Source organism: Coregonus clupeaformis, unplaced genomic scaffold, assembly GCF_020615455.1.
Source record: "Coregonus clupeaformis isolate EN_2021a unplaced genomic scaffold, ASM2061545v1 scaf3197, whole genome shotgun sequence".
Classification (NCBI taxonomy): domain Eukaryota; kingdom Metazoa; phylum Chordata; class Actinopteri; order Salmoniformes; family Salmonidae; genus Coregonus; species Coregonus clupeaformis.
The window spans coordinates 19,099-43,307 of NW_025536651.1; the positions used below are offsets into that span (position 1 = coordinate 19,099).

The window sequence follows — 24,209 nt, forward strand, 5'->3', positions numbered from 1 at the left end:
GAAATTGACAGGAGCAAATGAATTTAGCAGCAAATGGACTGAAGGGACTGCAGAAATCACCTCTGAAATATGGATTTCATCCGCACCCTCTGCACAGATGCTGATAGTTTGCTGACCGCTGGAGATGGCGGATGTGTCCACATGGCTCTCCCTAAGGTCTTATCAGAGACACATAGGCAGCGTCAGACTGTAGTCTGGAAATGCAGTGCCAGAAGACTCTTAACTCTCCACCTAAGACTGGAGCTGAAGGGTTTTCCGTACCCCTTACGGTAATCCAAAGTAAGTTATGTACAAATATTATTATGTTTGTACTGTGAGCTGCGTGCTTAGGATGCAGTAGTCGTACGGTAACAGGAAACTCAGACTGAGTAAGACGAAGCCACCTCTCTAATAAGAGGTGGAGGAAAGTAGGGCTTGCTCCCCTTACGAAAAAAGATTGCAGTCAGAGTGCAGTATAACTGCAGTATGCTGCAAATACTGCGTCCAAAATAATGCCATTTTTTTTATTACAGTAATTTTGCAGTGGAATTACAGTTAGAGTGCAGTATAACTGCATTTCAACTGCAGTACACTGCAGTTATTCTGCAATTACTGCGTCCAAAATATTACAGTCGACTCCAGTTACTGCACTTTTACTACAGTTTCAAGACTGCAATCTTTTTTTTGTAAGGGTCTCTCTGGTCTTGTTAAATCTGTACATAAATTTGTTTGAGCACCTCAAGACTCCTCCTACCTTGGTCTGCCTTTTATGAATATTTTGTACATTATACTCATTAGCATCGACTGATTTCGTCATGCTTGGAGCTGCCTCTAATTTACTTAGCGTGTGCACAATGACGAAACTAGTGGCAATGCCAAGTAGGCCACGACTAAAACACTGTTAGGGCAAAATATTTTGAAATGTTTCTACTTGACAGTTGTCCTAATTCACTACTTTGTCCACGTTATTTAGAGTAGCTCCTGGGAATAAATACAGAGATTGGAATAAAGCTATTGTTCCAATTATCTGCTGAGGCACCATCCAGCCACCTGCCATACTTACAGTATACTGCCCTCATGTGGTTATCAAAGTCAAAAATCCTCCTCCTGCCAGGCAATTCTACAAATGTAAAAAGTGTGTTTTACCTCATGTCTTCTTATCTGAAGGAATAATGAGTTCTCTATCTATCTCTCATCATCCTCTAATCTAGCTAATACTAATGCACACTGTCTACCAAATTATTTGAGTCTCAGTTCATTTCCATTCTGCCCCTAAAAAGCAACTTCTCGTTTTGAAAACGGACTATGTGTCAAAATGTACTATAAAGTTTAAATATGATAATTTTTGTCATAAAGTCAGTCTCGTCCAAAACTGAGAATTGCGAGATGATAGGGAGAAGAAAAAAATCACAGAATGAAGGGTATTTCAATCCTGCCCACATGCCAACAGCTGGCAGCACCCAAGTAATCATACATTTACTGCAATTCTACCCATTTTGCCATGTGGTGGAGAGAATTGTTTTCCATTTTAAAGCAAATTTCCTGTAATGCAATTCTACACATTTTGCAATGACTTATGTCATGTTTATGATATCTAAGTGAGAGTGACTAACAAAATCAATGGGGGCCCCCTGGAGGTCAGGGCCCCTGGGCCTGGTCGGTATTCGGCCATGAGTCCTACAAGTTTAGATAGCTGGCTAGACTAATTTACCAATCTAAAAATGGTTAGCTGACAAGACTAAGTGAGTGACTGTCAGTGACTGACATAACAAGATAATCTAACCATCTAACCATCAGTAGGACATGGGCTCCTCCAAGGAATACACACACGGTAACCTTATTTCAGTATTGGAATTATGTGACAAATTTGTAGTGTGGTTACAATGCTGGCATTTGTAGAAAATCGGAAAAGCCAAGAATTAGGTTAATCTCTCCCATCAGGTGACATAGGCTACCAGGAATATGACAGTAGAACTAGAACCTAAAGCCATTCTATAATACTAAGTATGCTCAAAATGTCCCACTCCTATCGGAATTGCCTGTTTGTGCTAAAAACATATACAGACCACACCATCCATATGAGATGCAGTAACCAAAATATTGGAAATGCAAAATCGATTTAAGACTATTTACATTATCACACTAGTATTGTAAACACATTAAAAGTTGGATTTAGGCCTATAATTGTCACACAATTACACAACAGCAAAGTCAGTGAGGGGACGTGTATGAATATCGTTCTCCTAGCAGCAGGATATTATGCTGGCCGCACGATCGCGGAATTTTTCTTTTAAAATAAGAGTCCCCCTGCAAACGCATGCTAAACTTTGGGAATATAAATATGTTGAACTCTAGTGCAGTACAACTGTTTTTCACAGCATTGCAACCACTTTGAATAAAATACAAATATATGTTATTGGAATTACTCAATAGACTCCGCAAAACGTAAATGGTTATTGCGCTGGGTAACCGGTTGTAGTACAGAGTACTGGTGATTCCTTACTCCACCCACTCCATTCACTGCAATGCAATACACTATATATGGGATACTTGTTGGCTTGTAGAGAGAAAACGTTTCTACCTGTCTCAGCTAAAGTGAGGTGGGAAATACTCAGTAGGGTCTCTACTCAGTGGTGGAAAAAGTACCCAATTGTCATACTTGAGTAAAAGTAAAGATACCTTAATAGAAAATTACTCAAGTAAAAGTGAAAGTCAACCAGTAAAATACCACCTTAGTAAAAGTCTAAAAGTATTTGGTTTTAAATATACTTAAGTATCAAAAGTAAAAGGATAAATCATTTCAAATTCTTTATATTAAGCAAACCAGACGGCACCATTTTCTTGTTTTTAAAATGTACAGATAGCCAGGGGTACACCAACACTCAGACATAATTTACAAATGAAGCATGTGTGATTAGTGAGTACATTTTACATTTTAGTCATTTAGCTGACGCTCTTATCCAGAGCGACTTACAGTTAGTGAATACATTTTTTTTTTATACTGGCCCCCCATGGGAATCGAACCCACAACCCTGGCGTTGCAAACGCCATGCTCTATCAACTGAGCTACATCCCTGCCGGCCATTCCCTCCCCTACCCTGGACGACACTGGGCCAATTGTGCACCGCCCATGAGTCTCCCGGTCACGGCCGGCTGCGACAGAGCCTGGATTCGAACCAGGATCTCTAGTGGCACAGTTAGCACTGCGATGCAGTGCCTTAGACCACTGCGCCACTCAGGAGTGGTACACCAGTGCAGAGGCAGTAGGGATGACCAGGGATATTTTCTTGATAAGTGAGTGAATTGGACCATTTTCCTGTCCTGCTAAGTATCAACATGTAACAAGTACCTTTGGGTGCCAGGGAAAATGTATGGAGTACAAAGTACATTATGTTCTTTAGGAATGTAGTGAAGTAATATAAATAGTGAAGTAAAGTACAGATACCCAAAACAACTACTTAAGTAGTACTTTAAAGTATTTTTACTTAAGTACTTTACTCCACTGTCACTACTAACCAAATATGGTTACTTTTGGAGGGGGACTGTGTCGCACGGCCTGCTGCTGGCTTTTCACTCCATCCCCTCTGTAGTGCCTAATGCAATACACTGTAATAGACTGTATATGGAAAACATATTGGCTTGTAGAGAGAAAAAATGTCTACCTTTCTCAGCTGAAGTGATGTGGGAAATACTCTGTAGGGTCTCTACTAACCAAATATGTGTAGTTTTGTAGGGGGACTGTGTCGTTCATATCCAGCAACACACCTTTAAATCACCTGTAACTAGCCATGGTCCTGAAATCAATACACACTCAACAACAACAAAAATGAAATACAAAAGCTACACTTTTTTATCAAAACTAACTCTAATTTATTTACACGTTAAATGTAATTAAAATGTAGCAGGCTATTAGGACACAGTATAATCACGCTTTCTGAACAGCAATGGACAAAATTATTTACAAGTTGTAGGCCGATATGTGCTTCTTATCTATCAAGGTTTGCAGTCCACAGTAAAGGCTGATTACCTAGTTGAAAAACATTATAACAAAGACAAGACTATTTACAAGCTATATATTTTGATGATTATAGATCAAGGTCTGCAAAGGCACTTTTTGTTGAGTTTAACATGTATTACAAGAGACAACAAGGTTACAGGGCTAACAGTACATAGCATATTCAAGCTTTCCGAACAACAATGGAGAACATCATTGACAAGTTATAGTGTAGTGGAAGAATGAGAGAAGGTGATACTTGCGACTAGCGACTGGCTGGCGTAGGAGCACAGCGTGAGCACAGCGTGATGACTCAATCCCGATTTATGGCATTGTTTGAATGACAGACCATCTGTGGGCTATCACAGGGGTCAAACACATCTTATCTGTGGAAATCTCGATGAAGAGACATCCTAGGGTCACTGAAGCCAGGAGACGTTGTGAGGGAACATTTTGTTGTCTGAAGAGATAGCGTTGAATTGTACACAGCATCTCCTCTCCCTCTATCTTGGTTCGTGCAGGTGACTGTGACCTCCTCCTCAGACCAATTGGCAGTACGCCGAGAACATTGTTCTGGGAACCAAAATGATATCTCAGTTTCAAGGTCTCAGCTTGGAGAGGAGAAGCCTCATCAAGTATTGGTCAGTCACATGCAGGAACCAAACGTTAATTATGAATTAATTATGAATAATGAATAATGTAAATCATGCAAATATAACTTGTCTATGTAAGCAGTATATAAGAGAACTAATGGAACTGCCCCGGCAGAGCTCCCGACCGACGTGTACTATGGTGCATTAAGTTTGTTGGAACCACTCCAGCTTGCTGATAATAAAGAATGATTCATTTAAGTTTGACTTTGAGTCCCTGGTGGTAATTTCCATGACAAGGTGAAGACTGATGAAACTTGAATCGAGGAAATGTATGTTCATGTGTGAATTAAATTGTCATGTTTGGATTGTTTCAAGAGTTCATAAAGAGCTATGAATTTGTATATGCTTCATTGTACTAATGTAAGTGCTATGGCTTTATTGTTACAGAGAAACTGTGTTATTCTATTTGTCGGAGGGTGGATAGTTCAAAGAGGAGCGACACAGGGGTGCGCCAGTATAATTTAGATCCAAGAATTTGTGTGTTGTTTTCATGCCTTTGTTTTAATGTTTTGGGCCATACAAAGTGATTAGAGGATAGGAGATACTCGGAGTTGGCACTCTTGGAAGAATAAAAGCCGGGTTTAGACTTAGATCATGGAGTCATTGGTAAACCGATCTCCTGATGCACGTTAGTCTGTCATAGTGGGGAATTTTCTATGCTGTTAAGACTTATGATATTTTGTATTATTTTTATTGTTAGATTTCTGGTATGTACCATTTGTTAATTGTATTCTTATTGCGTAACTGTAATACATCAGATTATTTTAAATGGTTACGATCCATAGTCCTCACATTTCTGAGTAATATTCCTTGAATTATTATTTGGTGAAATGTCTAATGGTAAATGTTATTCACAAATACATAGCATATATGCTCGGTCTCTAACTGTGCATCTCTGAGCTAAGGGTAACTCAATCATTTAATGCTAGGACATTGATTGAAAGATATTAGCTCTTTGTTCCTTAGCCTGTTAATAATGGCATAACGGTCAACCTAGACACATGCATCTTATAGTATTCCTAGTGGTGAAGCAAGGCTCACAACCTTGACTATACCCACTGGATACAACTATGGGGCTATAGCATTTACATAATAATGGAGTCAGATTGATAAATATAGTTTATTATTACTCAACATAATTTTTACACATCTACATAATGGAGACCCCTCATCCTCAGTCGATGGGGTTTCCACCAACCTACATAATGGTTGGATAATTTCCACCAAACTAAATGATGACTCATCCAGAATGATGGTGATTTTCTATATTACACTACAATTGGCCTCTATGTCTTGCTTTTCTATCAAGGTTATCAGTTTACTGTAAAGGCCTATTAACCAAGTTTTCAAAACCAATAACAGAGACAAGATTAAAAGATAATACATATTATAAACTGGGTGGTTCGAGCCCTGAATGCTGATTGGCTGAAAGCCATGGTATAACAGACGGTTTACAAGGGGTATTACAAAAATATTATTTTTACTGCTCTAATTATGTTGGTAACCAGTTTATAATAGCAATGAGGCACTTCGGGGGTTTGTTATATATGGCCAATATACCACGGCTACGGGCTGTGTCCAGGCACTCCGCGTTGCGTCGACCATAAGAACATCCCTTAGCCGTGGTATATTGGCCATATACTACACCCCCTTCGGGCCTTATTGCTTAAATATAGAGGCTTGTTGATTATCGATCAAGGTCAGCAAAGGCATTTTCTGCAGAGATTAAAATGTATTACGAGTAATTTTCTCTCTGATAACTGATATAAAACCTACTCTCACATGCCATTGTGACAAAGCGTATTCACATTGCCCTCTAATAAGACTGCTTTACAGAATAAGCACACATAAACATCACAACTACTACCGTCTGACTGTTTTCTAAAATGGTGGCACGAAAAAAATGGTGGCATGAGAAAAAGTCATAGTTTAGTGTCACATCCACCACATATCCATGCATTGCCAGATACTGTAATGCCAGGTATTTCTGAAGTGGAAGTAGTGTATCCTTTAATTATCTTTCATACTGGCTTAAGGAAGCCATCATTTTAAAAAGATTTAATGTAATGCAATTACTGCTACTAACTATATGTTGCAAATCTATGGCTATAACTGTCCAATGTGACTTTAAGTTCACAGGCACTATCACATGATCAAAACGCCACCAATAGTGCACCGTTCCGGTTCCAGGCACATTTGGCATAACCTCTTTGCTGTCACAAAACAGACTCTGTCATTCCTGACTCGCAAAAGACGCAGGGGACATTAACACAAAATGTTCCTTCAGATGTGAAGTCAAAAGATAATTGTACCCTTCAATTATTTGGTTATTGAACCACTTGTTGTCATTGCTTAATATGTTATAATCCTCTTTAATAAGTGGAGATAGAAGAGTTTAGGTTGTCTTTGGAATTAGAAGTTTAGACACAGATGAGTCATTCTTTGTGCATTTGTCAGAGCACAGATGACTTTTGTCTTTTTAAAGGAAATGTAGTACTTTTTCACTGTGTTTCTTTTCGTATGATACCAGATAGAACACAACTTGCATCAGGAATTATTGGGCCTTCTCTAAGGTAAAGCCCACACTTGATACTTGAGTGCAGTCTATATATACCAGAGCTTGCCATGTAGTGTGTACGATTTCCCAAATGGGTAATTTTCTGAAAATGCTATAATACTAGATAATTCAAAGAGGTGTACGTTATATATGAAGGAAAGATTCAAGCTCTTGGGTAAACAGCTCTCTGCTGGCCTGTCTATCTTCACAAGTAATGTCTTTGGAACATGGATGACATTAAAGCTTGACCGCTGAAAGTTGTTAGCAGTATCACATGTTTTACAAATCTTGTTTTCTTGGGATGCTTGCAGTGAAAGGAATTCTTTGATGCCTCTTTCTGAAATATACCTTGGTTGAACTATTCATTTTTTACCCTGGCTATTCATGGCTTTCTTGCACTGACTGCAATTTTGAGAGCATAAACTGTGAATTTGGAGGAGATCATTGGCTAAGAAATTTGCAGGTAGCATTTCCTTTACAAAATATTCTACAATGTCACACATATTGCTGTTTTGAAGCCTCTGTTGAAACAATGGTGGTGTAGTCTGTTCTGTTTTCACTGCATCTGTGAAATGACTTTGCTGAATTGCTGATTTGGACTCATACTGTTTGTTTTAAGTAATCTTTTGCGACATTCTTATATGTTTTCTTCAGAAATGTCACAACAGGAAAGGCTTTACCCTCAAGCTGATTGGGGAAATAGTTAACATCAATATCTGAATCTGACTCACAGGACTGTACTTGCTCACTGATATCAGAGATTCTGTAACGGCCCTCATTACATAATTCATAAAAATATATAACTCCTGCTGTGTCCTGAATGTTTGTAGATTCTATAGAGATCATCTCTATGGAGACCATCTTCATCCTAAAAGAGTCAAATATAAGATGTGCCTAGTAATGTCTTTCTTTGGCATTTATCTCTGAATGACAGATTACTCAGCTCAATCTGTACTTCAACCTCTCATTGCCAACTGCTGAAAGATCAATAAAGCAAGATGGGGGATACAGGGTTTCACATTACAGTGGCGACTTTTGACCTTACATGAGAAACATAAAGTACAAGAATATCTAAGAATATCTGGAGTGCTGGTCCAAATAGTTTGTCTACTGAGTACTGCTTCACATTTACTGCATGTGTGTGATGTGTGATCCCTTTGCAATCATTTGTATGAAAAACCATTACCATCACCATTAGGTTAATCTAGGTCGTTAACAGGTATGCCAGTCCATCATTGTTTACATTGTGTCTGTGTCTTTGTTTACATTTTATTTCACACTGGAAGCAAACAAGCAGTTTCCTCTTTACAAGCCAATTACAGTGCATTGCATTGGGGGCTACAGAGGGGGTGGAGAACGAAGTGCTGCTGGGTATGTATGGCACAGTCCCCCTCCAAAACGATATTCTCAACATAGGTGTGTCAACATTGTATTTTTTCATTACTGGTCAAATATTTTAGTATTTGTTTTCATAAATTGCTTATTGCATTTTCTTGTTGGCACAATAAAAGTGCCCATTGATTAAAATGCAATATCATTTGAATGAGTTATCCACATTGAAATGTTTTGAAATGCGGACTTTTATTTTGAAGGTTTCCTTATTACAATATGAAAGTGACGTCATCGTCTGAGCTGCTGGCATAATACTGGTGCGTGTACTTATGTCAGTACTATATTGACATAAACAGCGGCTGTTCTTGACCAAGCATATGTAAAGCAATTCTGCGTGAATATACGCAAAGGTAAGCAGATGATTCCAATATCGAATGTTGCCATTTTGATAAATCCATCGTGCGTGTGTAATACCGCACAGTGGTGTTTTGATGTTGTCTAAGGAGCCGGGCAACATTTTGCAACATGGAAACATTTTATCCAAGCTAACAATGGCCTATACTCTGCAAGTATCCTACGCAATGATTCACATCAATAACTTGACACCAAATAAAAATACAACAGAATATCGGAGCAAATACGCAACAATGTATTCGTGAGTTTTGGATTAAAATGGCAGGCGGGCGAACGACTTTCTCTGGAAGGAACATGGTGTACGGTGTAGCATAATGGTGGTCTGCACATCAGCACAGTATCCCGGCCATAGGCGCTCAATGTATAGCAGGAGCAGAAGAGAAGGTGCGATGTGTTGTCCGGACTAGGCTACATACGTTTGGTCCAGACGAAACTTTGGTCAGAACAAGTGTCTTGTTTGACAATAATTGTTTCAAACAAGCATGAATTACATAAATGGTGCACACTTGATAAGAGCTTTTGGGGAGTTGGTGTAAACTGGTCTAAACAATGCAAAAATAATCTATGCAAAAATGTAATAGGAGAATGGTAGCCTGTGTACAACCTAAATTGGCTTTAAAACCTGTATTTACATGGTAATGACATAGGCAGGTACGTTGTTATTTACATTTTACTTTTTACATTTTAGTCATTTAGCAGACGCTCTTATCCAGAGCGACTTACAGTTAGTGAGTGCATACATCATTTTTTATACTGGCCCCCGTGGGAATCGGACCCACAACCCCTGGCGTTGCAAACGCCATGCTCTACCAACTGAGCTACATCCCTGTTGTTATAGTACAGAAGTAGTATAAAACAATTTTTGTAAACTGACCATAACTACCATGTAAATATCAAATGAATATGTGGCATGAATTTACACTACCAACCACACCTACTTATTAGATCTTAAATGTTTTATTCACAGAAAGCTCTAGTGATGGGGAACTCACACTCTCACTTGTGGAAGGGGAAAGACTACCATGACAGTCAGAGTGACCTGACCACTGGTCCAGAGTACATAGATACAAAGAGTGAAGAGGATGGAAAGAATGGAGATGTGTCTCAGTTCCCCTATGTGGAATTTACTGGCAGAGACAGTGTCACATGCCCCACATGCCAGGGCACTGGCAGAATACCACGGGGTAAGGGGATAAACACAAAACAAATACATTCCTACACAGTAATAAACATGAATTCTCACTCACTGACACAATACACACCTACATCTGTAGTAAAACTCCCTCTCATGAGCTGCTAATAATTTGGCCTAATTTGCATTTTGACTTGATATTCAAACAAGAATGCAAAACCGGAAACTAGGCCACCTAGAAACACTGTGACTTCCAACGTTCACTGAAAATGGAAAATCCAAAATCTGTTTCCTCTGTAAATGGCTTTGTCATCACATCTCTAATGCAGGTCAAGAGAACCAGCTTGTGGCTCTGATTCCATACAGTGACCAGAGGCTCCAACCAAGGAGAACGTAAGTCTCTCATCTCACTCAGCCAGATGTCTCTTTATTGAAAGATGTGCAATTGAATGATTCAACTGTGGTTGACTGTGGTCTATGTCCAACTTCTCTCTTTCTTTTAATGGCGCTTCCTTCCTTGTTCTTGCAGAAAGCTGTATGTCACTGTGTCCGTGTCTCTTTGCCTTCTGCTGTCTGGCCTGGCCGTGTTTTTCCTGTTCCCTCGTTCTATCGACGTCTCCTATGTGGGGGTGAAGTCTTCCTTCGTCTCCTATGACCAGGACAAACGGATTGTCTATCTCAATATCACAGTAAGATCCTCTCTCTGGTGTTAGTTGACCTTCTTGTGTTTCCATCTAAGGGTTGACATGGATTCATTCCCAAAAATGCAGAGAGAAAAATAGAAAAACAATAGACAGACAATAACACGAGGACTAAATACGCCATGAGTAACGGTAACTTGGCTATATACACGGGGTACCAGCACCAAGTCGATGTGCAGAGGGACGAGGTAATTGAGGTAGATATGCACATATAGGTAGGGGCAAGTGACGAGGCAACAGGATAGATAATAAACAGTAGCAGCAGCATATGTGATGAGTCAAAAAGAGTGCTAAAAGGGGCAATGCAGATAGTCCTGGTAGCTATTTGGTTAACAATTTAGCAGTCTTAAGGCTTGGGGGTAGAAGCTGTTCAGGGTCCTGTTGGTTCGAGACTTGGTGCTTCGGTACCGCTTGCCGTGCGGTAGCAGAGAGAACTGTCTATGGCTTGGGTGGCTGGAGTCTTTTACAATTTGTAGGGCCTTCTCTGACACCGCCTGGTATGGAGGTCCTGGATGGCAGGAAGCTCGCCCCCCAGTGATGTACTGGGCCGTACGCACTACCCTCTGTAGCGCCCTTGCGGTTGGATGCCAAGCAGTTGCCATAGCAAGCAGTGATGCAGCCAGTCAAGATGCTCTCAATGCCACAGCTGTAGAACCTTTTGAGGATCTGAGGGCCCATGCCAAATCTTTTCAGAGGTGTTGTCGTGCCTTCTTCACAACTGTTGGTGTGTGTGGACCATGTTAATTCCTTAGTGATGTGGACACCGAGGAACTTGAAGCTCTCGGCCCGCTCCACTACAGCCCCATAAATGTGGATTGGGGCGTGCTCGGCCCTCCATTTCCTTTAGTCCACGATCAGCTCCTTTGTCTTGCTGACATTGAGGGAGAGTTTGCTGTCCTGGCACCACACTACCAGGTCACTGACCTCCTCCCTATAGGATGTCTCGTCGTCGGTGTTCAGGCCTACAACCGTTGTGTCGTCAGCAAACTTAATGATGGTGTTGGAGTCGTGTGCGGTCATGCAGTCGTGGGTGAACAGCGTGTACAGGAGGGAAATAAGCACGCACCCCTGAGGGGCCCCCATGTTGAGGGTCAGCGTGGTGAATGTGTTGTTGCCTACCCTCACCACCTGGGAAATACTTTTTTTTAAACCTGGGGGCGGCCTGTCAGGAAGTTCAGGATCCAGTTACAGAGGGAGGTGTTCAGTCCCAGTGCTGAGCTTAGTGATGAGCTTGGAGGGTACTATGGTGTTGAACGCTGAGCTGTAGTCAATTAACAGCATTCTCGCATAGCTGTTCTTCTTGTCCATGTGGGAGAGGGCAGTGTGGAGTGCAATAGAGATTGCGTCATCTGTGGATCTGTTGGGACGGTATGCAAATTGAAGTGGGTCCAACGTAATGACTCTCTTTCCAACAAATGTTGTGCGTATGTCTTTTCTTCTAGAACACTCTGAACATCACCAATAACAACTACTACGCTGTATCCCTGACCAACATCACAGCCCAAGTGCAGTTCTCTAAGACGGTGATTGGGAAGGCCCGTATTAGCAATGTGACGACCATCATACCACTGGATAAACAGCAGGTGGGTCTTTACCATGTGTATTTTAGAATAACATGCCTTGGTATAACTGCTTGTTATTAACATATTACAGTGAATGAAGTGAGCATAGCTTGACAAGTGCATCAAAGTTGTACTTTCAACTTTTGATCCAGATGTCCTTAAGTTCTTTTCTCTAAGTCAACACAGCAGCTCATTGTTCCACCCACTTTCCTGCAAAATCTAGCAACAAAATAAGGCAAAATTGATAATGAACCTTGTTGTTGTTGAACCCACTAGAACACCTGTCCCTGTTCTGAGGGCATCAGTAGTAGCAAGGATGGAATAAGGATCGTATTTATGGACTGTTGCCCTCAAAAGTTACTCGTTACTTTAGTTAGTCAGGACTCAACCGCCCTGCGTCAATATGGGAGAGAGATAACAGCTGCATTACAACATATTGTTCATTTCAGATTGACTACACGGTTCCCACAGTCATTGCTGATGAGATGAGTTATATGTTGTAAGTATTTATTTTAAGTATTTCACAAGTAATTACATTTTATTGTGTGTTTGACAGTACAAATCGTGACATTTCTTTAATAAAAGTTTTGTGTTGCAGCGACTATTGCACCCTGAAGTCCATAAAGGTTCACAACATTGTGGTCATGATGCAGTAAGTATACCTTTAAAAAAAATCTCTACTAATACATTGAGTTTACACATGTTACTATACCTACTCTATTTCTTTTGTCAAACATCACATGCCCATGTGGGCAGCCATTTTGGGGAAACTGACCTGTCTATTGGCTGGTTTTCAGGGTGACTGTGACCACGTCCTACTTTGGGCACTCAGAACAGGTCTCCCAGGAGATTTACCAGTATGTGGACTGTGGGGGCAACACCACCTCACTGCATGGACATGTGAAGGTGTATCAGTAAGGCAGTAAAAACACAGCCATAATGGAAGCCCATCTATCTAAAGGTAGACTAAAGGGTTTAACGAAGTTCCTTTGGGCACACGTCTACTGTAGAATAGGAGGAACCATGACTCAGAGAAAGTGAAGTTTACAAGGTGCCAATGTACAGTTTCATGAGAGTTTGATGATGTTGCAGGTAGAAAATCTCTTGTGCAAATTCTTCCTAATAGAATGATCCAATCCAATGTGTACAGGCATTTGAGATGAAGATGCACTTTAGCTTTGTATGGGAAACGCAATCATAAGAAAGTATTTATACGGCAGAGTTGTTGATGTAATGTAACCTGTACCACTAACCTTCCCAGACCACTAGGTATGGGACATGCAATACAAATAAAGTAATCTGACAGAATCATCGTTTTGATTATCACCACCACTAATCACCCCAAACCACTTTTGCATGGCCTTTTTCCCCATAATTTTTTGTACCAGACATTTTGTTTTCTTCAAGGATGTATTGTTTTGTACATAATAGTACTTCCTGATGTGTGTCGTTACTATTACATTTTCATTCTAATGATAGTTAGATTTAGATCTAATTCTGAGGTGACATATCATGTAGGGGTGAAGTCAACGTAATTATGATGACTACTGGACCTGGTAGTTTATTTTAACAGTAATTAGATTGCAACATAGGAGGAATCTCGTATTTTTATATCATTCAAATACAGTACCTATAATGATTAGATGTGTTGTTTATGATGTGAATTACTCTTTAATTGTAAACCTCTGAATTGTTTGTAGGTTACCTATTTCAAAATATGATATTACATAAATACCCTCAATGGTGTTGTAAAACTAGGTTTTTATTTTATCTTTGGAAATCGATTTTAAGAGGTCATTTTGTATCTTAATTTTTTATTTGATGCCCTTTGCCCCTTTCAATTTGTCATTGTTGATCACTGAAACTTGCAAGTACAGTGGGGAAAAAAAGTATTTAGTCAGCCACCAATTGTGCAAGTTCTCCCACTTAAAAAGATGAGAGAGGCCTGTAATTTTCATCATAGGTACACGTCAACTATGACAGAGAAAATGAGGAAAAATAATCCAGAAAATCACATTGTAGGATTTTTAATGAATTTATTTGCATATTATGGTGGAAAATAAGTATTTGGTCAATAACAAAAGTTTCTCAATACTTTGTTATATACCCTTTGTTGGCAATGACACAGGTCAAACGTTTTCTGTAAGTCTTCACAAGGTTTTCACACACTGTTGCTGGTATTTTGGCCCATTCCTCCATGCAGATCTCCTCTAGAGCAGTGATGTTTTGGGGCTGTCGCTGGGCAACACAGACTTTCAACTCGCTCCAAAGATTTTCTATGGGGTTGAGATCTGAGACTGGCTAGGCCACTCCAGGACCTTGAAATGCTTCTTACAAAGCCACTCCTTCGTTGCCGGGCAGTGTGTTTGGGATCATTGTCATGCTGAAAGACCCAGCCACGTTTCATCTTCAATGCCCTTGCTGATGGAAGGAGGTTTTCACTCAAAATCTCACGATACATGGCCCCATTCATTCTTTCCTTTACACGGATCAGTCGTCCTGGTCCCTTTGCAGAAAAACAGCCCCAAAGCATGATGTTTCCACCCCCATGCTTCACAGTAGGTATGGTGTTCTTTGGATGCAACTCAGCATTCTTTGTCCTCCAAACACGACGAGTTGAGTTTTTACCAAAATGTTCTATTTTGGTTTCATCTGACCATATGACATTCTCCCAATCCTCTTCTGGATCATCCAAATGCACTCTAGCAAACTTCAGACGGGCCTGGACATGTACTGGCTTAAGCAGGGGGACACGTCTTGCACTGCAGGATTTGAGTCCCTGGCGGCGTTGTGTGTTACTGATGGTAGGCTTTGTTACTTTGGTCCCAGCTCTCTGCAGGTCATTCACTAGGTCCCCCGTGTGGTTCTGGGATTTTTGCTCACCGTTCTTGTGATCATTTTGACCCCACGGGGTGAGATCTTGCATGGAGCCCCAGATCGAGGAGATTATCAGTGGTCTTGTATGTCTTCCATTTCCTAGTAATTGCTCCCACAGTTTATTTCTTCAAACCAAGCTGCTTACCTATTGCAGATTCAGGCTTCCCAGCCTGGTGCAGGTCTACAATTTTGTTTCTGGTGTCCTTTGACAGCTCTTTGGTCTTGGCCATAGTGGAGTTTGGAGTGTGACTGTTTGAGGTTGTGGACAGGTGTCTTTTATACTGATAACAAGTTCAAACAGGTGCCATTAATACAGGTAACGAGTGGAGGACAGAGGAGCCTCTTAAAGAAGAAGTTACAGGTCTGTGAGAGCCAGAAATCTTGCTTGATTGTAGGTGACCAAATACTTATTTTCCACCATAATTTGCAAATAAATTCATAAAAATCCTACAATGTGATTTTCTGGAAAAAAATTCTGGATTTGTCTGTCATAGTTGACGTGTACCTATGATGAAAATTACAGGCCTCTCTCATCTTTTTAAGTGGGAGAACTTGCACAATTGGTGGCTGACTAAATACTTTTTTTCCCCACTGTAAGTTGTTCTTTTCGAGTTTGGGTTTCTTTCTGAGATTATTAAATGTCAGGATACAGTAAGTATCCATTTGTTATATTCCCTAAACATTTGTTGTAGCTTTTCAAGTATATTATGCATGTACAGAAGACTGAACTGAGGACAATAAAAATGCCCAAGATAAAATATCAGATGCGTACATTGTTTAAAGTTTGATCTGATATACTCTATGGAGGAACTGCTCTGTGGAGGAACAATCACACCAATATACTGTTGGATATTTCAAAGTGCCATATTATGTCCCAAATCAATCAAGAAGAAAACTTTCATCAGCTTAAAGTCAGTTCTGAATCCTCACTGAGGTGTGTTTACTGTGTACATGTGGATACTGTCCATGTAAGCCACTGCCAATCATACAGCACATGTAACAATGTTTTTTCCTTGCATGAAACTGGGAATAAAAGTGTGGTTGAATTTGGAAGTTTTTGTTTGATGCATTTATTGATAGTTAGTAGTTTGTAGTTGGGGGAGAATTCAAAGGAAAGAGAAATGTGCAATACTGGTCACTATCACAGGGTGGCGCCTAATTTAATGACATTAACTTAGAAATGAGTAAGTGTAGGATGACAATATAGTTTCTATAATGACCATATGCACAGGTTTGCATACAAATCTTACCTTACATAACTCACTATTACGTTTAAATAATTAACACAATGTATGCCATTCATGTGTAAAACACACCAAGTCAAATATTTAGCATCTTAAAAATAGCATGACCTTACATTTAAAGTCGCACAGAATAGACAGGCTTAGGTATGTTTGACAGGGTGCTCTAGTGAACAAATGTGTTACTTTTATTCTAAATGGACAACATACAGCATGTGTTTTCTGTCATAACGTATTGTGTCAATGTGCTACTCTGTTCTACAAGATCCTAAACAGGTTTGTATGCTGTATTGTAATGCATCTGCTAGTACTGTATGACCTTTGAATTTATTTGTAGACTGTTCTGGATGTGTGTCAGTGTGTTACTTTGTTTGCTCCAGATGCTCACCGGTGCTTGAGTGTCTCCAGTGTGTAACGGTATGCTTACCTCACATCTGTTGCTGTCGTTTAAACGGCAGTTGACTTCCCCTCCAGGATTCAGGTCAAGGGCTTGGAGAAGTTCCTAATTGACCAAAGCCCAGTTTCCCAAAAGCATCTTAAAGCGATAGTTCACCCAAATTACAAAATGACACATTGGTTTCCTTACCCTGTAAGCAGTCTATGGACAAGGTATGAAAGCAATCCACAATTTGGTTTAGTTTCCCTGGCACTGTTTTCACGTGCTAACGTTTTAGCATTTGTGGTACAAATCCCATTCAAGTCATGGGACCAATATTATCATTTTTCGCGCACCATGTCCAAATCATCCCAAAGTATCTGAAATTGATTGTAAAGCTCAACAAAGTCACCTATAGATGTTTTGAACATGATGCGCGAAAAATGCTAATATTGGTCCAATGACTTGAATGGGATTCGTGCTTCAATGGTTTCCCAAAACCATTGTTAATAAAGTTGCACTTGAAAACACGTTATTTACCGACTGCCTCAGAACACTCGTAGAACAGCTAAGTGCGTCGTTAGATGCCTTTTTGCCCTTACGCGTCACTTTATACACAGAAGATCTCCACTAAACATAAAATCAAGATGTTTATCCACCTCTGTGACCACAGATAACTTCAGAACAAAGCTGAATATAAATACAAAGTTGCCAATGGCTTTGCAATTGTTACAAACAAGCGAAGGATAAAAAATATGCTTCGAAAGGACAACCGAGATGACTGCATTAAAATATAAATACAGTATATGCTACATAGGCCTATGTATTTCAATCATATTGAAATCAAGTTCATGTTCTATCAATTGAGTTCTATTTTGCTAATTGAAGGCTACTGTCTCTAATTTTTGCCTCAATATATCTCATGATGTGTAACAACATGTTCACGATGATGTGCCAAATCTGTGATTTAGTGCATTATTATAGGGTAAGCATTAGAATAAGCTGCCTTAAATATTTGCAGACGTAGGTGATAATATCTCTCTAGGAGCTGATCCATCGTCAGTATTGTGGACTGCTTCCAATGTTAAGGTAAGATTTGAATGGAGAAAGCTGATCAGAGAGCAGCGCTGCCTTTCTTTCAATCCTATCAGTATCGACACATGCTCCAATGACACACTTACTGATGGCTAAATCTATTTTGTGTTTTGGGAAACGCATGTGACATCTATTGAAACTAATGGCCAGGATTCTGAACTATTTGTAACAGTGTGCAGGCTACTGTGCTTCCTCAGCACGACCCAAGACATCTGGAAAATAAAGTAGACTTGAGTGAGGATGTGAATCTGGTTTCAGACATTCACAGCTCTGGGTTAAGCAGTTCATGCAATGTTCACAAAATGGAGTTCTAGCGAAATATGGTTGTTCTTCAGGGAGAAAAGGTGCAAATGGTGAAAGCAACATGATGCTTTACTGCTATTGAGGAAGTACATTAGCCCATGGATGTATGGATGCCAGTGTATGGGTTGATGTTTTTAGACAACTGAACTCAGGCATGTAGCCTAGACAAACAACAAGGAATAGCCTAGTGTGTAAAATAATTCTCTAAATCCAATTGTGTGTCTACAAACAATGCTAAATATTAAAGCACACCGAAAAAGACATTTAGATACAGTTGAAGTCAGAAGTTTACATACACTTAGGTTGGAGTCATTAAAACTCTTGTTAACAAACTATAGTTTTGGCAAGTCGGTTAGGACATCTACTTTGTGCATGACACATGTAATTTTTCCAACAATTGTTTACAGACAGATTATTTCACTTATAATTCACCGTATCATGATTCCAGTGGGTCAGAAGTTTACATACACTAAGTTGACTGTGCCACAGCTTGGAAAATTCCAGAAAATGATGTCATGGCTTTAGAAGCTTCTGATAGGCTAATTGACATCATTTGAGTCAATTGGAGGTGTACCTGTGGATGTATTTCAAGGCCTACCTTCAAACTCAGTGCCTCTTTGCTTGACATCATGGGAAAGTTAAAGCTTGGTCGCAAATGGGTCTTCCAAATGGACAATGACCCCAAGCATACTTCCAAAGTTGTGGCAAAATGGCTTAAGGACAACAAAGTCAAGGTATTGGAGTGGCCATCACAAAGCCCTGACCTCAATCCTATAGAACATTTGTGGGCAGAATTGAAAAAGCGTGCGCGAAAATTCACCCAACTTATTGTGGGAAGCTTGTGGAAGGCTACCCGAACCTTTTGACCCAAGTTAAACAATTTAAAGGCAATGCTACCAAATACTAATTGACTGTATGTAAACTTCTGACCCACTGGGAATGTGATGAAAGAAATAAAAGCTGAAATAAATCATTCTCTCTACTATTATTCTGACATTTCACATTCTTAAAATAAAGTTGTGATCCTAACTGACCTAAGACAGGGAATTTTTACTAGGATTAAATGTCAGGAATTGTGAAAAACTGAGTTTAAATATATTTGGCTAAGGTGTATGTAAACTTCCGACTTCAACTGTATCAGTGAAAGGTAGGCTAGGAAGTTAGAAATGGGAGCAGACTAGACCAGTTTGGTTGTGTAAATGTCATTTCCTTCCCCATAGATCATATAGACTTTACCTTTTCCAGATGAAAGGAAATTACTTTTCCAGCTGCGCTGTCGATGGACTTCCATTACAGAGAAATCCAACTCAACATTTATGTTCTACCACTAGCCTGTTCTCCCTTCCATGATGGAGAAATAGAGTTGCCTAGTACAACCTAAAAGAGTACTTGGCTGTCCCCATAGGAGAACTCTTTGAATATCCTTTGGTTCCATGTATAACCCCATTGCGTTCCGTGTAGAACCATTGTCCCAGAGGGCTCTACCTGAACCAAAAAGGGTCTCTCCTATGAGGAACCGATTTTTCTAAGATTGTACCTACCATTGTGATGTAGGCCTACTTCAAACTCAGCAGGCTATAGCCTACATTAGGCCTATATTCTGACTAATAACCATCACATCATGCATAGAACGTAATAATGAAGCCTTGATAACTTGTAAACTTCTATTGAAGTCTATCATGTGAACACGTTAGCCAGGTTGCCGTCTCTGTTCAGCTATTACATTCCACTCCTTACCACTCGTAGTTTGCCAAAGAGACTGGCCTCTTCGGCAATCTTCAAATATTAACATTCTATCATTAATGAGCTCGAGGAGATCAGAGGATTTGATCCTGATTCGACAACCATCGCAGCTATCCAATCACAATGTTTATGCAAATTAGATCAGTTTAAAAAAAAACTACATTCATACATTTGATTGGAAACATTCTAACATTCAACATTCTGACGTAATACATTTAATTGTAAACATAAACATTGGGCGTGGGGAGAACAGAGCATTCCCGTTCATTGCTTTTTTACCACCAGCCAATGTGATCACATCACACCAGAGAACCTTCCCCACCACTGTGAACACTGTAGCATATTTTATATCCAGCAAGCAAGAGCAAGGTGCTTCTTTGTCTAATATGTGTTTTAATTGCTCAAAATAAGTGACCAAACTACATTGAGTGTACAAAACATTAGGAACACCTGCTCTATCCATGACATAGACTGACCAGGTGAATCCAGGTGAAAGCTATGATCCCTTATTGATGTCACTTGTTAAATCCACTTCAATCAGTGTAGATGAAGGGGCGGAGACAGGTTAAAGAAGGATTTTTAAGCCTTGAGACAATTGAGACAAGTATTGTGTAGTATGCCATTCAGAGGGTGAATGGGCAAGACAAAAGATGTAAGTACCATTGAAAGGGGTATAGTAATAGGTGCCAGGCCAACCGGTTTGAGTGTGTCAAGAACTGCAATGCTGCTGGGTCATCAGTTTCCCATGTGTATCAAGAATGGTCCACCACCCAAAGGACATCCATCCAACTTGACACAACTGTGGGAAGCATTGGAGTCAACTTGGGCCAGCATCCCTGTGGAACGCTTTCGACATCTTGTAGAGTCCATTCCCGATGAATTGAGGCTGTTCTGAGGGCATAAGGGGGTGCAACTCTAATATTAGGAAGGTGTACCTAATGTTTTGTACACTCAGTGTATTGGGACCATTGGGCTAGGTTACTAGTTCAAGAGTTATAAGAGGAATAGAGAGAGGATGGAAGAGAGGCCAGTGGAGATGCCAGCGGAGATACATGAATTGCACAATAATATTTTTGTCTGACGCACATTTTGTGCCAATGAACTGAAGTTGAACATCACCAAATGCATCAGTTTAATGAAATGTGCAATAAAAAAGTATAATGCCTAGGTCTATTTAATGAAACCCTGGCTGTTGACGTAGGCAACTGACAGGAGTGTCAAGGAGTGGAATGTAAGCTAAAAAGACTGGTACCCAGACTATGAACACGTGACATAGTAGCTATAAGTATTCAAATGTTTGTATGAACTGGAAAAAGACCGCTATTGGGTTTCTCTAACATCAAGGAAGTCCCTTGTTGACCTTTCACATTAGCTGGAAAAGTCCTGACAGAGTTCAGAGACAGCTGTCAATAAATCACTTCAAAACAGTGAGTGACTTCTGTGCAATGGTAATTTCGGTTAACTCAGAACTAAAGTCTCAAGTAATATGTCAGCTGCCCATCCACAAGAGATTAGTGTAATGGTAAATAAGTTGTAAATGTTCAGGCTTTCTCAATTGTCTAAATCAACAAGTCTTCACTTTGAATGGCAGGCCTTCCTTTCTGCAGAACCACTTAACCCAGAGAGACCGAGAGGAAATGGAGACCACCTTTAAACTCCCCAATCCCACCCTGTCCTCACCGATGTGAAGCTGGCCACAATAACTATTAGCCACAATAATGGAATTTGCGAGTTGCCTTCAAAATAAAAGTCCCACTTTGAAAGTGATGCAAACGGATACAAATACTGGAATTATTCCATATTTGGACTCGATAACTCAAAAATAAACACAATAATTCATTAATTTGTCAATAAACAGTAAAAAACTGTTGAAATCCCACTGTGGATGTATTAGACTGCATAATTGCATTTGGGGCATACATACAGTATACAGTGGGGAAAAAAAGTATTTAGTCAGCCACCAATTGTGCAAGTTCTCCCACTTAAAAAGATGAGAGAGGCCTGGAATTTTCATCATAGGTACACGTCAACTATGACAGACAAATTGAGAAGAAAAAAAATCCAGAAAATCACATTGTAGGATTTGTTATGAATTTATTTGCAAATTATGGTGGAAAATAAGTATTTGGTCACCTACAAACAAGCAAGATTTCTGGCTCTCACAGACCTGTAACTTCTTCTTTATGAGGCTCCTCTGTCCTCCACTCGTTACCTGTATTAATGGCACCTGTTTGAACTTGTTATCAGTATAAAAGACACCTGTCCACAACCTCAAACAGTCACACTCCAAACTCCACTATGGCCAAGACCAAAGAGCTGTCAAATGACACCAGAAACAAAATTGTAGACCAGGCTGGGAAGACTGAATCTGCAATAGGTAAGCAGCTTGGTTTGAAGAAATCAACTGTGGGAGCAATTATTAGGAAATGGAAGACATACAAGACCACTGATAATCTCCCTCGATCTGGGGGCTCCACGCAAGATCTCACCCTGTGGGGTCAAAATGGTCACAAGAACGGTGAGCAAAAATCCCAGAACCACACGGGGGGACCTAGTGAATGACCTGCAGAGAGCTGGGACCAAAGTAACAAAGCCTACCATCATCAACACACTACGCCGCCAGGGACTCAAGTCCTGCAGTGCAAGATGTGTCCCCCTGCTTAAGCCAGTACATGTCCAGGCCCGTCTGAAGTTTGCTAGAGTGCATTTGGATGATCCAGAAGAGGATTGGGAGAATGTCATATGGTCAGATGAAACCAAAATATAACTTTTTGGTAAAAATTCAACTCGTCGTGTTTGGAGGACAAAGAATGCTGAGTTGCAACCAAAGAACACCATACCTACTGTGAAGCATGGGGGTGGAAACATCATGCTTTGGGGCTGAGGAACCAGGACGACTGATCCGTGTAAAGGAAAGAATGAATGGGGCCATGTATCGTGAGATTTTGAGTGAAAACCTCCTTCCATCAGCAAGGGCATTGAAGATGAAATGGGGCTGGGTCTTTCAGCATGACAATGATCCCAAACACACCGCCCGGGCAACGAAGGAGTGGCTTCGTAAGAAGCATTTCAAGGTCCTGGAGTGGCCTAGCCAGTCTCCAGATCTCAACCCCATAGAAAATCTTTGGAGGGAGTTGAAAGTCCGTGTTGCCCAGCGACAGCCCCAAAACATCACTGCTCTAGAGTAGATCTGCATGGAGGAATGGGCCAAAATACCAGCAACAGTGTGTGAAAACCTTGTGAAGACTTACAGAAAACGTTGGACCTGTGTCATTGCCAACAAAGGGTATATAACAAAGTATTGAGACACTTTTGTTATTGACCAAATACTTATTTTCCACCATAATTTGCAAATAAATTCATTAAAAATCCTACAATGTTTTTTTCTCATTTTGTCTGTCATAGTTGACGTGTACCTATGATGAAAATTACAGGCCTCTCTCATCTTTTTAAGTGGGAGAACTTGCACAATTGGTGGCTGACTAAATACTTTTTTCCCCACTGTATGCACTGTACAGCCTTACCTATGGAGTGTGTACTGTCTGTGCACCCATGTCTCAGCCTATTCAGTGACACCCACAGATTACAACTCGGTACAGTTTACACAAATATTAACTTCAGAGCTCTTATCGTCATTTTATTATTATTATTATTTTTTTTTTTAATGTAGGGGGTAGATCAGCTTTAATATTGCAGATAGATTGTAACTTCCATCAATGTAATTGTCTGCCTCACTTCCATTCCCCATATGTTTTTTTTTCTCGCAATATAATTTTTTAAAGGATATTATATGTATGTATATGTATTTATATAATAATATATAATATGCCTTTTAGCAGACGCTTTTATCCAAAGCGACTTACAGTCATGCGTGCATACATTTTTGTGTATGGGTGGTCCCGGGGATCGAACCCACTACCTTGGCGCGTATAAGCGCCGTGCTCTACCAGCTGAGCTGCAGAGGACCACTTTATATGTATATATATATATATATATATATATATATATATATATATATATATATATATATATATATATATATATATAATATATATATATATATACACATACATATAAATACATATATATATATATATATATATATATACACATACATATAAATACATATATATATATATATATATATATACACATACATATAAATACATATACATACATATAATATCCTTTAAAAAATATATATTTCCCTTTATTACTTTCCAACCCCACCACCCCTTCCCTAATTTACA

The 24,209-nt window shown here is 39.8% G+C and overlaps 1 protein-coding gene across 1 annotated transcript; it reads left to right on the forward strand.

Annotated features, from left to right (window-relative positions):
- Window positions 1-8,810: 8,810 nt before the first annotated feature.
- LOC121560984 (transmembrane protein 106B-like) lies at window positions 8,811-14,197 on the forward strand. Its single transcript, XM_041873736.2, has 8 exons — window positions 8,811-8,925; window positions 9,897-10,113; window positions 10,391-10,454; window positions 10,591-10,750; window positions 12,205-12,345; window positions 12,774-12,823; window positions 12,923-12,976; window positions 13,122-14,197. The coding sequence occupies exons 2-8, from the start codon at window positions 9,909-9,911 to the stop codon at window positions 13,240-13,242; spliced, it is 795 nt and encodes a 264-aa protein (XP_041729670.1). The 5' UTR covers window positions 8,811-8,925; window positions 9,897-9,908; the 3' UTR covers window positions 13,243-14,197.
- Window positions 14,198-24,209: the final 10,012 nt, after the last annotated feature.